This window comes from Rhineura floridana, chromosome 4 (assembly GCF_030035675.1).
Source record: "Rhineura floridana isolate rRhiFlo1 chromosome 4, rRhiFlo1.hap2, whole genome shotgun sequence".
Classification (NCBI taxonomy): Eukaryota; Metazoa; Chordata; class Lepidosauria; order Squamata; family Rhineuridae; genus Rhineura; species Rhineura floridana.
Window position 1 is genome coordinate 92,778,390 of NC_084483.1, and position 15,665 is coordinate 92,794,054.

At 42.2% G+C, this 15,665-nt stretch overlaps 1 protein-coding gene across 5 annotated transcripts in view; it reads left to right on the forward strand.

The window, feature by feature from the left end:
- LOC133383280 (transcription cofactor vestigial-like protein 2) overlaps nucleotides 1-12,331 on the forward strand; it is a 130,375-nt gene extending 118,044 nt beyond the window's left edge. For all 5 annotated transcript variants that reach the window (XM_061623687.1, XM_061623686.1, XM_061623688.1 and 2 more), the window contains 7 exons: nucleotides 1,963-2,087; nucleotides 5,602-5,749; nucleotides 5,863-5,979; nucleotides 7,005-7,095; nucleotides 8,614-8,663; nucleotides 9,633-9,752; nucleotides 11,186-12,331. In XM_061623687.1, coding sequence (XP_061479671.1) covers nucleotides 1,963-2,087; nucleotides 5,602-5,749; nucleotides 5,863-5,979; nucleotides 7,005-7,095; nucleotides 8,614-8,663; nucleotides 9,633-9,752; nucleotides 11,186-11,700 — 1,166 coding nt within the window. In that variant the 3' untranslated portion in view covers nucleotides 11,701-12,331. The remainder of the gene's footprint in view (nucleotides 1-1,962; nucleotides 2,088-5,601; nucleotides 5,750-5,862; nucleotides 5,980-7,004; nucleotides 7,096-8,613; nucleotides 8,664-9,632; nucleotides 9,753-11,185) is intronic.
- Nucleotides 12,332-15,665: the final 3,334 nt, after the last annotated feature.

The window sequence follows — 15,665 nt, forward strand, 5'->3', positions numbered from 1 at the left end:
AGATAAAACTAAGTATATATGAATCCTTTGCAGCTGTTGGATTGATAATGAGGCTTAGTCCATTCTTCTCATATGTCCAACAATTGGACCTTATCAGAGGCAGCTTTAATTTCGGCCCTTTTGCCTACCATATTATGTTGGTAGTCTAGGACTTGCTGTTCTTGTAAATAATGGCCTCAGATTGGGGATGGGTGGTGGGTGGGGGGGAGCAGTTGCTGCACCAGGATCACATGTTGCACAACACTAGGTGAGAACTTCTTGCTTGGCCCTGATAAAGGACATCAGCCCCATGCTGAAAAACATTCTGGGAACCCTTTGAGGCCCCAAAACAGTACATTTGTCGCACAGTGAGCCATGTCTACACAAATCCAACCACATCTGTACATGCACTCTTTCATATACTCTCACATGCACACACCATGCCCCCCCCAAAAAATTTGGACATACACACCCCTTTATCCCATTATCTCCTGTCTCTGAATTCTTCTGCTGATACTCGACAACTGAGCAATGTTAGCAGTTACCATGATTTGTGATGAGAGAGTAATTCTGTTCTGGATTGGATCTAAAGCTCAAACTGCGCATTACATTTTCTACATAACCTGCAGCTGTGTATGCACTTTTTTTCTTACTCAAAAGTAAGTGCAGGGGCAATCTTGATTGGGACTGCAGCATGCAAGGATTGGGGGTTGAATCCTTTCTTCTCTAGCTATGACTGTCCTCAAAACTCACCCACATAATGTACGCCATTGGCACCAGTAGGGGCTTTTTTCTTTTTCTTTTTACTATTGGTGGCTGCTGAAAGGGGTCTGAGTTTTTTGGGGGGGCATCGTCATGGCTGTCCATACAGTCCTGTTTTGGATCAGGTTCTCTGTGCTTGCTTTTGAGTAAGAAAAAACACATAAATGGCTGGAGGCTACAGTTTAAATGTAACATGATTTGGCCCTCAGTTTTAGCAGAGCATTGCAAACTGGTGGATACGGGGGCACTTTCAACATTGCAGAAACCTCTATATAATTAACAGGAGGCCTGAAATCCAACTCTTCAGTTTACTTGAAACACTTCACAGGATAGTCATGCAGTGATCGAAGTGGGGCAGGATGCTGCCTATAACCAACTTCTTCTCAGGACATAACTGAGACTGGCCTAACCCTCCTCCCCCCGCACTTCCTTTTTGAACCACATTGAAACTTTCTCACTTCAGGCACTGCAGTTATGGGTAAAGTGTAAAGGGAAGCCCCTCCAAACTCTTGGGCGCAAATGGTGGATTAGCTCCAGAAAGCTGCTGTTGGCTCTGGCTCCTTGAAGCATGTCCACTGAGTGTTTGGAAACTTGCATCTCCCCATCACACTTTGCAGCTACAATCCAAAGCAGTGCTAAGTGTGCTTCAACCCACTAAAATGACTGAAAACAGCTCTGTTGGCCCATGTGGCATAGATGGTAAAACACCATGGCCTCATAACCCTGGGAATCGTCCCTTGAACTTGATTTGAATCCTTGTTGCTGTGGGGGGGGGTGCCATTTTCCTGGCATATAGGTTTCAGCCAGTGTTTAGAATTAGGGTGCCTAACTGTTCAAATGTATGTTAGTTTTGCTTATCTGCTTTGTAGATTGTTTTTGTGTTCACTAGAAACAGTTGCATGTAAAAACAATTCCTGCAATCCAGAGCCTGTGCACGTAGAGTTTACATTAACAACTATGGCGGATGAGCTTCACAAGTGCAGGAGTGCTTTTCCCCTATCACTATGGACAGTGAGAGAGCCCTAGCATGTGAGGAGGCATTGACAAATAATGTAGTATCAAGCTAAAGTCTTTCAAATGGCAGTGTTTCTTAATTTTGTTCCAGATATAAATGAGTAATCATTGTTTTAAGAAAACGTGTGTTAAGTCTATTTTTTATTATTATTATTACCCAACAAAGAAAAACAGATCCTTTGTATTTACTTTTTCTTTTATTACAAGGAATTAGAACGACAGGGTCCACTGTGCTCAATTTTAACTATTATGTTAAGACGTTCGTTGTGAACTATAAAAATAACAACTCAAAATGGAGGACTTACAAAGGAATCCTAAGCCATGAAGAAAAGGTAACTGTGGGTGAGATATAAGGGCGGGGGGCAAGGACATGTGGTGGTTGGGGGGCAGATTCCCCTCCAGCATGTCAGTGTCTCTTTTCATCTATCCTTTTCAGATAACAGGGGCTACTGGCCTTTGCACAATTAAGCTGATATCTCATTTACCTCAGTGGGTTTTTAGCAGGGTAATTGTGCACAGGGGTGCAGTCTAGGTTTAGCTGTGGCATAGGTAATTTGTTCTACCATTACATCTGGTAAGCTCCAGTCTGGTTTCACAGTACTGTGATCATCCTAATTGAAAACGTTTATTAGGAAGGTAGAGATTCTTCTTCACCAGAGGAAACAGGATGAGCAGTCTCCTGCATAAGAGTTTATTTAAGCTATGAGGCAAAGCTGAAAGAAGTATGATGGTAGCAAGAGAGGCAGTGCAGCAATGGATTAAAGTGCCCTCTTCATCATTTTCTTTCTTTATATATATAGAAAATATGCTTTTACATATTTTCCCAGCCAGAGGCCTGGGTAGATACCCCCCTTCCTGCTTCAAATTACTCTGGGGGGCTGTGAACCAGATCAAGATTATTTTCAGGGAGACACGGTGCAGTGGGGACCCAACTGAATGTGATGCAACAGCTTCCTACCCCCCCAACGTAGACTATTATTTGCATATTTTAAAAATGCAAATGGTATTGGTGGGGGGTGATAATTAACAGGATTGGATCTGGTGTAGCCCTGAGGAAAACCTGTCATCTGAAGATAGTATTGTTGCGCACCTCCCCCAATCTCCAAGCAGTGAGATTTCTGGGGGTCCTTGCACTCCTCCAGGGTTTGGTTTCCTTTGGGAAGAAGGTCAGCAGAGACTGCGGTGTCTTTATGAAATATGGTTTGTTTATTTACACACATTCCAACCTGAGCTCAAGGATGGAGGGGTTCAATGCATCAGCAGTCCAATATCCAGCTTTTCCATCTGGGTTGCAGGAGGCACCCCAAAGGCCATGGGGCAGAGAGCCAGTCTCTCTCTGCCTGCCTTCCAGTTCCCAGCAATTCTCTAGACACCCTAAAACTACAAGCACAACTCTGCTAGCTGCCAGGAGTGGGGGAGAGGCTCTCCTGCAGAGTTTCAATGACAAAAGGATCTCCCTGGCCCATTCACTGTTGCTAGGCAACTGATTGGCCCATTATCTTATCTGGCTAGTCTATTTGGTTAACAAAAGACTCATTTGACCAGCAGAGAGTTCCTCATTCCAAGGCACAGGATTCCAAACCAGAGGCTGGAAAGGGGACCCACAGGAATCATCCATCCCAACCCCCATGCTCATAACAGTATGTTTACTGTGAGGAAATCCCCCCATTGGTGTCAAAACTTGAGAAGAAGGATTCCTCAGGACTGTGCCATGGAAAGGAAAGGGTTAAATATCTCCAGCTGATATAATTTGCATTTAAAAGATCTTCTGTCACAACCTACAGGGTGAAGGGGAAAAGGGCTGAATGGGAAATGTATCATCTGCTAATCTGCATATTTAATTGCATATACTTAACATCATTTGTGAATCATTTTCTGTGAGCCTACTGCTTGTTGTGATGAGAAGCTTATTCAAATGTATTTCTGCAACTTTTAAGTGTTAGAAATTTTGCCCCTCCCCCCCCTTCTCCTCTTGTCTTGAAAGGGGGACTTTTTTGGTTTCTGACACGGCTGTAATCACAATGGCCTGATAAGTTGGAGCAGGGTGGATTTGGAGGGTGAGTGAGTTTATGCACAAAACATTCCGGCTGCAATCCTAACTCTGCCTTACAAGAAAGAAGGAGCCATTGAAAACAGTAGCAATTACTTTCAAGTAAAGATGCCTAGGACTGCTCTGTTAGTCTCCTTTTCAGGGGCAGATCTATATTACTCTGGCCTCTTTCAGCTATATCAATCACAGTCTAGAAAAGGCCTGGACTATTTTATCTATAATGGGAATTGAAGGAGCACAGCCTTTATCAGTAAGAGCCTGTTTGCTTGCAACTTAATGGGAGAAACTTATTTTTGGCCCTAACTACAAAAGGCAAGTGAGAGGTCAAACCTGGAGGAGTTCTTATCCCCCTGCATCTGACAGGTTCACCTGAACTGAAAGGCTTCACTTTGTTTTGTTGTTTTATTAGTAAGTAGGCACATTGCTCAACATATGAAATCCATCTGCTATGCAGATGCTAAAAAACCCTGTATTTCATATTGTGTAAAAACGTGGGCAAAATATAAAGTTCTTAGTTGTTGTTTTTAAATGGTAGGAATTTTATTTATTTTTGTTTGTATGTATACAAAGTAGGAGTGTGTTTCTCTATCTTTTCAACCGTAGTCCTGTCCTGTCCTGTCCGGGAACACAATCTGAAGAATGATTTGAGGGGGGGAAAGGCTGTCTCCCTATCTTTCCAACTTGCTTGGCAATTCCCCCTTCTCCTGCAGCTCCCCATACCACCACCCATGCAGTTCCAGAAGGTTCCCCAACCCTCTGGAGAAGATGTTAGGGAGAATGAGGAGGCCGCAGGGGAGAGGGGGAATTTGTCAAAGATCACCTTCATCCCTCTTCCACTGACAAAAAGCTCCACTGGATCAAAGAGCCCTCTGTCAGCAGAAGGATATCACTTGGACACAATCCTTTGGCGGTAGTTTCTTTAACTATAAATTATGAAATATAAATGAGTGCTGCACTTTCCACCCCCACAATGCTGAGGTTTCCAATATAATTCCCTCTGAAAGCCGATAGCGCAGTGAAACAGGGCCAGACAAGGGATGCATTTCTGCATACTTGAAGGGACTCTGAAGGTGTGCAGGGAAAAGGGTATTCCTTTGCACATGCTCATGTCCCCATTTATGAAAAGTGAGGTGGGGGTGTAGAAAATCTCATTGGAACAGAATTTTAGAAATAAAAGTGGCAGTGATGAAAGCTGTGTGCAGGAGGGGGAAATTAGTGTCAGAAAGGATCCATTTCTGCCCATCTTCCTTTCAGTAAGGGAGAAAAAGAGATTTCTCCTAAATAGCATGGGGAGTGCAGGGGCAAACCCTCTCCCTTCAGTTGTTCAGGGTGAGACTCTGCTCGCTGAACTATACTGATGTAGCTCTTGTTCTGCAGCCTGCTGTGCATCCCACCTCAAATTCTTTGCTACAGTCTGAAGGAGGGAAGGGTTAACTACTCCTTGCTGGCCTCGTTCTGCCCAGATTTGAGACTGGTTGAGTAACTTGCTGGTCACAACCTTCCCCCCCCCCTTTAGTATGCTGGTGCTCAGATTTAAGGCTGCTCATACGTTGGAAGACGAGCCTTAAACTCCTCAGGTTGGGGTCTGCCTTCATTCTCCCACCACTTCCTTTTCTCCGGTAATTGCTATGTGAAAAAAGGAGGCTGAGCCCCTTTCCCCACCCTCCCCTAGTGAATTGTTACAGGGTTCAACTTGTTCTATTATTGATTTTTATCATCTTGTTATTTATGGGGAGTTAATTGTTGTTCCCTTGCTTTAAACTAAATACATGGTTCATTTACCTTTTAATCTGCAGATATTCAAAGCCAACTCTAATCATGGAGACATAGTCCGGAATAATTTCATTCCCCCTATAGTAGCCCGCTATGTGAGAATTATTCCACAGAGCTGGCACAAACGAATAGCTCTGAAGGTGGAACTTCTTGGTTGTCACATAACACAAGGTAAGCCATTTTTCTTCAATTATTTTTTTTTAAAAAAAGTTTTGATAGGCAGCAAGATCTGAATGTCCTACAAACGTGTTCAGGCTCACCTTATTTCACCTTCTGTTTTGCAGTTAACAGCTCTCTTACTCATCTACTCTGGCAAAGACCAAGTCAAAGCACAGGTGTCTCAGTTAGAAAAGAAGACAGAACCATCACAGAACCCATACCTTTGGAAGAAAGCAGCTTAGGTACTAAATATCTTACTGAAAGGAGCAAGTTGTAGGACTACTCTTAACATGGTCTGTGACAACTTTTTAAAAAATAATGCATACCAGTTTCTATACCACCTCTTCAGATACTCTGCAGAGCAGTGTAGCATTGTCAAGCCAATGAAAGGGAAAACATTTAAAAACTATCTCTAAAACAATCCCAGTTGTCAAATGCCTGGGATTGTGATTCTTTTTGGGTAAGGCTGACAAATCACATTTCTATATTTGCTCCATTGTTTTTTACTTTACAAGGGCCAAATGACCAGAAACAGTACTTTGTATTCTGGATATAAAAAAGTTTGATCTTATAATTTTTGAGAGGTATCCATTGCCCACTGCAATTCTAAAGTGGGTATAGTCCTGAACACACTCAAATACAGTGGAACTTACTTCTGAGCAAATGTGGATAGAATTGCACTCTTAAGTTGTTTACTCTTTAGTGTGGAATAAAACCCATTTATTTCTAAAGGGTCATACTACATTCACACGATCAAATCTTAAGCCAGGATGTGCACAAGCTTTTGCATGCAGATGCAGCCCCTTTGCTCCTGTTTCACTCTTCCCTTTGTGTAAACAGGGAAACAAACCAGGAAGGAAGCCACAGTTAACCATGGCTTCCTTCCACTACGTGCAAACTGGGAACTGTGGTTAATGACTCACACATCTTGGCTTGTTTGGAAGCCATTAGCCAAAGTTCCTGGTTTACACATAAGAAGCTATGGTTAACTGCAGCTTCCTGGTTGGTTTTCCAGAACCATGTGAAGGGAGGAGTAAAATGAAAGCAAAGAGGATGAATATGAGTGAGTGCACATAGGTCATCTTTACTTGTTAAGTCAGGATCTGACATTGTGAACTAGGCTTAATTGTTTTAACCCCTTTCTTGGGCTTTACAAAGGATGTACTCCTCCCTATATATCGATACTATGTGATATATAGTCCAGCCAGGTCATTTTTTCAGCTGGCTTTTCAGTGTATTGTAATGTTGTGTTTTTGTTTGTTTTAAGGATTGAAACTTACTGCCATAATTGTTCCAGTTGCGGTGGTGCTCTTGCTGTTCCTAATATCTGGGATATCTCTCTCTGCTGTTGTACAGAAGTAGGTGACTCTCACTTTTCCCTATATGCAGTTGAAAAGCATAATACTACTTGTGGTGTTTGGACAGGTACAGCCTCTTTCTTAGCTGTTTTGGTTAAAGAGTAACTGGCAGATTTACCAGCTGATGGAAGCCACTCCATAATATACCTGATGATTCCCTTCAGTGGTTTTAGAGCAGAATAGGAAAGAATGCTACAACCAATATGTAAAATTGTATTTGCATTACTCATATGAAGTCCCAAGTTTAATTACCAGCATGTCTAGCTATTTTTCCTGGGCTTTCACAACCCCCCTTGCCACCTCACCACTGGCAAGTGTTCCTCCTCCGCTGACAAGCTCCCTCTCCCACCTCACTTCTCCACGAATTGCAGACAATGGGAAACGGTGTTCTCTCTTCACGAGGTGTGCCTGCTCAGGAGTCTTCCAGCATTTTTATAGGCAAGCAAGCTAAAGAGCAAGTTCCGTAGAAGAGCAGCAGGAAGATTTGCATGACAGTTCTTTCCTCACCTAAGGGCTTTTAGAGAAGCCAGGAAAGGGTATAGAACATAATTTTAACCATTGATAGTATGCTGGATTCTAGAATGATCCTGGCAATTGAGTGCCATTGAATTCAGTGGGTCTCAGGCTTTTAGGCGTAAGAGGTTTGTAGGTGTGTATGGGAGTCTATTGGATCCACTGGGCTGAGGCATGAATGTTCATGCCGCTGGATGTTCCTTTTTCCTCCACTGTAGAGCAAGTCAGTCTTAGCTAGGAATGATTGTTGCAATCACGGCTGAGTTTGCTATTCATTGTTAAGTAATAAAAAAAGATTTGGAGCACAAGACCATGACAAAAATGTGCATTTGCTAATTTTTATGTATAGATACAAATTTAGGCACACTTTGAAAGCAAGGGGGGAACCTTTGACTCTTGCTGTCAGGCTCATTCTATTGTATGTGGAGTGGTCTCTTCTCTATCTGTGATCTGTTGACAGGATTTTCTTCTAATGTGTATCTTAAAACTGAAACGAGCCTTGTCCAGGATCCTGCCTCTCTGTCCATCTATGTGTCTTTCTTTCACGCTCACGCTTCCTCAACCCATCCTGCTTTTGCATGGGCCTCTGGGAAAATCAAGATGGTGGGTGGGTTTCACTAGCATTGAGCTTTGCTGCATACCTCGCTGCCCTGTAAGCATTTTTATAAAAAAAGTTTTCAAAAACAGAAAGAGGCAGTAGATCCAGGTTTCAGCATTAAGGCCCTGGGCCACATTGCACTTGTAATGGCAAAGATGGAGACTGCAAGTGCCTGACATCCCAGCAGAGTCAATAGTCTACAGCAGCCTTTCCAACCAGTGTGCCTCCAGATGTTGTTGGACCACAATTCCCGTCTTTCCTGACCATTGGCAATGCTGGATGAGGCTGATGGGAGTTGCGGTCCAACAACATCTGGAGGCACACTGGTTGGGAAAGGCTGGTCTACAGCAACTGACTTAATAGAACTGACTCAAACTAAGTATGGTGATTGTTGTTCTTCATTACAGGAGAGGAAAGCAAAGAGTTTCTTATGGCTCGTATGACACCGTAAAACCCGGTTAGTTGTAAAAAATAATAATAATCATGTTTTGATTCTACTTGTGTATATATGGCAATAATGAGAGAGGAAAATGTTTATGCAGTTGTAACAATAATATTGTTGTGTCCAATGGGAGTGACTCCCTTGGAAGTGCTTACCCCCAAGCCTGGACACATAAAACAGTAACCTTTAATATGTAATGGATCTGTGGAGCTGGAACATTCATAGATTGCAACTGGTGTCAATTTCTGTGCTAGTACTTCTCTAGGCACCCTGATCCTTGGATGTATGAACCATTTTCAGCCACAGTGGTTCCACTATCCGTGTAAATCTCTACCAGGGGGTAATTTAACAGGAAAAGGGTTTTGTGGAACCATGTCCTTAAAAGATTGTTGACAGGTGTTGTTGTCTATTATGCTCCTGTTCCCCTGTCTCTCATGGCACTCTTTTCATGAGATGCTTGGCAAATCCAGATTCAGCTTTGCTCCAGAACTGAATGGCACACTGCTGTAGAAAAGGGGTCATGGGGGAGGGGGATCCAGAACTGATCAGCAAAGCAGCTTAAAAATTAAGTATGTTCTTTACTGGACAAGAATGCCCAGATGATAAATTGCTGGGATGAGCAAGTCCTTGGCATGAGCTGGACTACTACTCATACTAGATGGGCTTCTGCCAATTACCCCTTCCCCATCCTGCTGAAGCTCCTCCCACAATACCTTCCATCATTCCAACCCTCAAGAGTGGCTTGGGGAAAGCACAAACAGCTGCAGCAGGAAGGAAGCAGAGTTGTCTCAGTTGAGCCTTATGCAGCCTGCATGGATTGAGCTAATACAGGTTTCTTCTAATCTGAAGTATATTTTGTGCCACACTTTCTCACATACACACTGAAACATTTAGAAAAAGGGAGAGTTATATTCTGTGCAAGTAGTATTTTAAATTTGATCATTTTTGAGATTTTTTTAAAACACTAAGTATTTGAACTTCTAGGTTTCTGGAAACAAATCAAACAACCCTTCATCAGACATCAGTCTACTGAATTCACCATCAGTTATAATAATGCAAAGGATACACCACAAAAGCTAGATCTTGTCACAAGAGGGACGGAAGGTAACTTCAATTTCTTTTGAAACAGTCACTACGTAGAAAGTGAGTGTACAAGAAACAGGCTTTTTCTGTCAATCCATAAGAGGAACTTAACTGCTTTTTGATTGGCAGAATAGAATTTGCATCATATTTTTCTTCACTACATTTCTGTTATCACTCCACCAATGCACTGATATTAAACTGCTGTTGGCATACTTCTTTTAGATACCTCCAGGGTAATATATTTGGCATTCCTTCCCCATCAATTTACCAAGGATACAATATTGCTTTTTCAGAGTTTAACTGTAATTTATTTGTGACACCATCCTTTTGGATAAGCTGATGGATAAACCTGACAACTATCTGCCTGTTTTCTCTATATAGTGCATATTTTTCTTTTTCTGTTGCATGTTGCTCATGTTGCTTGAGTAATCAAGAGCCATTGCTCTATAAGTACCTAAAATGTAGGAATCTGTTCTTGATCTGTGACATACCGATAGCTGAGTTTGTCAGAAGGATGTGAGGGGGGTGGACTAAATGATCTGTCTGATTAAATCTGAATTTTTTATATCTGTTACTAGCCAGAAACTATTTCCTTCAGAAGCCATGGGAGAAGATGTACTCCGAGGAAAATATTAGTCATGATAAATGTGTACCCGCTTAACGTTGCCTCACTATAACATACATGCTCCATTCGTCCCCATACCCTGCTTAACGTTCGCATGCTTCGCAATAATGTATACTTTATTGGCATGACGACGACGCCATCTAGTGGTGGTTGCTTGCAGTACAAATGAAGACAATTGCTTCACTTAAAGGTTATTTTCACTTAAAGTATACTCTCCGGTCCCATTGCATACGTTAAAGCGGGGTATGCCTGTATTGCTCATAGCCATAGGCCAGGTGTGGCGAATCTTTGGCCCTCCAGATGTTGCTGAACTACATCTCCCACCATCCCTGGATGTTGGCCAGGCTGGTTGGGACTGATGAGAGTTGTAGTTCAGCAACATCTGGAGGGCCAACAGTTTCCCACACCTGCCATAGCATAAGCCATTGAAAATGTTACATATAAAATGTCTATTCACACAAGCATAAAACATGAGCAAATATACTTCCTATTGGTTTTGTTCTAACATTAAAATAAAGCTTTGAAACATCCTGGAACTATGCTCAATTTTAGCTTTCTCAAGTTAATGAATATTCTCTGCCACTCGCTCATATTTTCTTTCCTGCAACTGCAAATGATACACTCATGCTCAGGGATAACAAAAAATAATCGTATCCTGTGTTGACCACTCATTATATTTTAACACATAGCATGATGATTTATTTCTGGGACAAGAAAAATAATATAACAGATTGCTAAGAGTGCCCATTTATCAGCATGAATGAGGGTAATGATTGGCATCCAGTGCTTGGCCTGATCTGAATTTCAGATATGCTTTTTTCCCTTTTAGATTATCAACAGCCTCTCATGATAGGAACTGGGACAGTAACCCGAAAGGGATCCACTTTCAGACCAATGGACACGGAGGATGAGAAGAAAAGTAGCGCCACGGTCGGGAACCATTACCACTGTCCACAGAGAGCAAATCGCCATGACTATGCACTGCCTTTGGCCAACCACGAGCCTGAATATGCCACTCCTATTATAGAGCGACATATGGGAAGAGAAAATGCTTTCCCTTCAGAGAGCTGCTATAACATTCCTACAGCTTCTGGTGCTCACAAATATTCAATTTCTTCAGGCAGTTTCTCTGCTTTATGCAAGACCGAACCTGAGAGTGAAGATTATCAAACACCACAAAGTCAGAAGGAGTATGATAAACCAAAAATTAAAACCTTACCCATGGTGGACTACAGTACTGGCTATCAGAAGCCCCAAACCAGTTTATTGACAAATGAAGGTTATTCAACGCCCAGATACTGTGTAAAGCCAATAAATCAGACTGCAATGACAGCTCTCTTGTAACCTAGAGATCAATGGAAACTCACTGTCCTAACAGTCAAAGCACTGGATTTGGAGGACAACAAATTTGCTCTTACAAAACAAATTGACATTTCTGAGGAGTGAAAGCCATTGCTGTTTTCACATAAAGAAGCCTTTGCAGTGAAGTCTGCAAGCAGTCGATTCTCTGCAGCTATGATATTGGTGCTCCATTCTAATATTGTGCAATGTGTACATTATTTTTAATTTAAGAAAAATAAATTAAAACTAATCTGTTTCATCCTGTGTGGGGTGGTGGGGAGGGTCAGTGAGAAGAATTGGCTATTGCATTGATTTCTACATGGGGTGGGATGGTATCCTAACTTCAGGTAATACATATTGCACCGACTACTGTATTAAGCCCCACGCTGCAATTGCTGAATATGCACTCTTGGAAGTTCTTTCATACTTGCTATGGAAAGCTATGTATCCAGTTGTATCAGTAAGACTAAGTTAAATGGGTTGAGTTTGCATTTGTCCCTGAACTAACTGACCTAGGTTTATATTCTGGTGGCAACTGGATTTTTTATATATGTATGTATTGTTTGGGAAGTATGGAAGAAATAAAATGCACGTCAGGGTACTGTAGAAATTAAATGGGGATGATCAAACTTAACTTTTGTAGCTGCTTCTAATTAACTAGGTTTTTTATCTTGGGTTTGATTTTCTGTTGGAACAAGAGTAGAATCTGCATTCAGGCTCTTGCAAGGTTGGAAAATGTAACTCATCATAAATTAGAATACAAATCGATGTTTCCTATTGTGTCTTTTCAAGAATGCAAACCGAGGACACACTCTTGAAGGCAGAATTATACAGCCACAAGAGTGGCTGTATACCATGTTGTTGTTGTTATGTGCCTTCAAGTCGATTACGACTTATGGCGACCCTATGAATCAGCGACCTCCAAGAGCGTCTGTTGTGAACCACCCTGCTGAGATCTTGTAAGTTCAGGTCTGTGGCTTCCTTTATGGAATCAGTCCATCTCTTATTAAAAAAATACCCTCCATGCCATTCTGATGCTTCCCATATGCTCACTGCAAAATAAAACCTTGCAAAACTTATAGTCCTGAACCCAGAAATACTTGCTTAACAGCCCTCGAAATTTTCAAGGTGATACACAAAACAGGCAGAGAATCAAGAGTTCAATGTGTAAAAAGAGAGGAAAAAACAGACCCCTTTTGGACTTTTTTCTGTCAGAGTTCTCATAATCTGTTAATTAAATAAAAATCAGCCATGTTCACAGAGTACCTGTAGTCCTGTTACGACCTTGTCCCATACCCTAACCTTCATCGTCTGCAGTTTAAAAGTTTAAAAAATGCCTGGCTGATTTTTAATTAATTTAAGAAATTTAGCATTTAACTCAATTATGTCAGGCATGCTCAGTAAGAACCAACTGTCAGTGTTCTAAAAGCCAGATTCACAGCTGCTTAGCTTGCCTAATCGGGGCCACACCCACAGACCTTTATTTCACTTGAGACAGTCATGGCTTCCCCCAAAGAATCCTGGGAAGTATAGTTTGCGAAGGGTGCTGAGAGGAGACTCCTATTCCTCTGACAGAGCTCCAGTGGCCAGAGCGGTTTAACAGTCAGCCACTCTGATTGAAGCTCTGTGAGGGGAACAGGGCCTCTCCTAGCAACTCTCAGAGCCCTTCACTAACTACACATCCCAGGATTCTTTGGGAGATGCCATGACTGTCCAAAGTGAAATAAAGTTTTGGTGTGGATGTGGCCAGGGACAGCTTTGGTTTAAATTCAGGTGGGAGGCAACGTGCCTGCTGTAGAATAAAAAGGTGGGGGAAACGCTGAACAGCATTGATACTGTTCACAATGTTTTCGTTTTGGAAAGGAAAGGGGCTTCCCCTCTGCCCAGGGCCCATTCACCCAATCTGCTCCCCTCCCTGCCTCTCCCCCAGGTCAGTTTCACCTATCCTAAGTGTCATTGTACAGGAGTAAATCCCACTGAACTAAAAAGCATGCAAATGAACAAACCTGCCCTGCCCTCGTATTCCCTCCCTCCTGCCCCTTCTCCATCTCCTTCCAATCCCCTTCTTCCCCTTCCCTCTGCCCTCCCCCTCCCCGTGGTCAGTTTTACCTATCCTAGGCCTATGACCTGAGAGGCCAGGGTTTGAATCCCCACAGAGCCATGAAACTCATTGGGTGATCTTGGGCCAATCACTGTCTCTCAGCCTCAGAGGAAGGCAATAGTCAACCATCTCTGAATACTGCTTACCATGAAAACCCTATTCATAGCGTCTCCATAAGTCGGAATCGACTTGAAGGCAATCCATTTCATTTTCAAGCATGATTGCACGGGAGTAAATCCCATTGAACTCAATAAGCATACAAATGATCAAACCTGCCCTCCCTCCCTCCTCTCCCCACCCTCCTTCTGCTCCCCTCTCCCCCGCTTCTTCTTTCCCTTTACTCTCCCCTCCTCCACCACCAGATCACTTTTTCCTATTCTAGTCCTGATTGCATGGGAATAAATCCCATTGACCTCAATAAGAATGCAAATGATCAGACCTGCCTTTCCCCTCCTTCCCCTCTCCTCCCTTCCTCCTCCTCCTCTGCCCAGTTCAGGCTTCCCTCCCCATGGTCAGTTTTACCTATCCTAAGCATGATTGCACTGAACTCAACAAACATGCAAATGATCACACCTCCCCTCCCCCTCCTGCCTGCTCTCATCTTCCTCCTTTCCCCATCCCTGTGGTCAGTTTCACCGATCCTAAGCAACATTGCAGAGGAGTAGATCCCACTGAACTCAATAAGCATGCAAATGATCAATCCATTCTCAGCAAACTTGCACAGGATCTCATTTCTTCCCTCCCAGATAAAAAAAGCACAGAAATTCACTAATAGGCAAGAAACCTTGTGGTTTAAGAATGTGCCTATAGCTAACAGATATTTCCATCAAACTTTAAAAAGCAGGGAAATTGGGCAGCTATAGTGAATGCACCAGGGGAGCAGGAGACCTGACGTCCTCTCTGAGATACTGCCCTACTAATTTGTCAAAATGCAAACACAATTTGGGTTGGTCTTTCACAGTACAAGCTACTTCCTGTGTAGCTTGGAAGAATTTGGTAACGTGCCTCTGAGCATATGGTGAGTGGTGGCAACACCTGCAATCAGCCCAAATAATAGAAACAAAACGTGCTGTGCTGATCTTGGTTTAGCAGGGAGAAAGCAACAATATTAAAACAGTTGATGTAGTTGATTTACTTTGCAATTTAAGTGAAGTTTCCTATAGTAAATCATTTTCTTTTGCTGTGAATATGTGAAGTACAGCAACACTTTGCAACACTAAAAAAAAACTCCAAAAACAATTGTGGAATAATGGCACTGACTATTCTGCAGAATAGTTTCCATTGGACATGAAGAGTGTCTCAGTTTGCACAAGATAAAACAGTGGGATGTGAAATATATTCTAGCAAAATTCTAGGTGTTTTTAATTGACTGTGCTCACTTTTCCTTAAATGGAGTAGTTTAAGCATAGGAGGCTGAATACATGCATCTTGGGCAGGCCCAGTTTGTTTTTTCCAACAGCTAGAGTCATTGCTTAAGTAGCAATGTATTGGAATCTGTCTGATTTTACATCAAACTGCAGTTTCAGATTCAACTTTTAATGCGCCCCAAATAGAAATAGAACAAAATCTCCCATTTGAAACACAAAAGGCTGTCTTCACCATCATATAACATTAACCAATAAAAAGGCTTTGAAATTAAGAAAAATAAATTTGACACAGATTTCTAGGATGAATAATGAGAGAAATATAATTTTCTAGCTTAGATTCTCTAGAAACAATAGTAACACAGAAAAGAAGCAAAGTAAGAAGAACACCAACAAACAGAAAAATGTAATTCTCCATCTTTGGAGATAGCTGGTGTTGCCACCACTCATCATATGCTCAGGGGCACATGTGACCAAATTCTTCCAAGCTACACAGGAAGTGG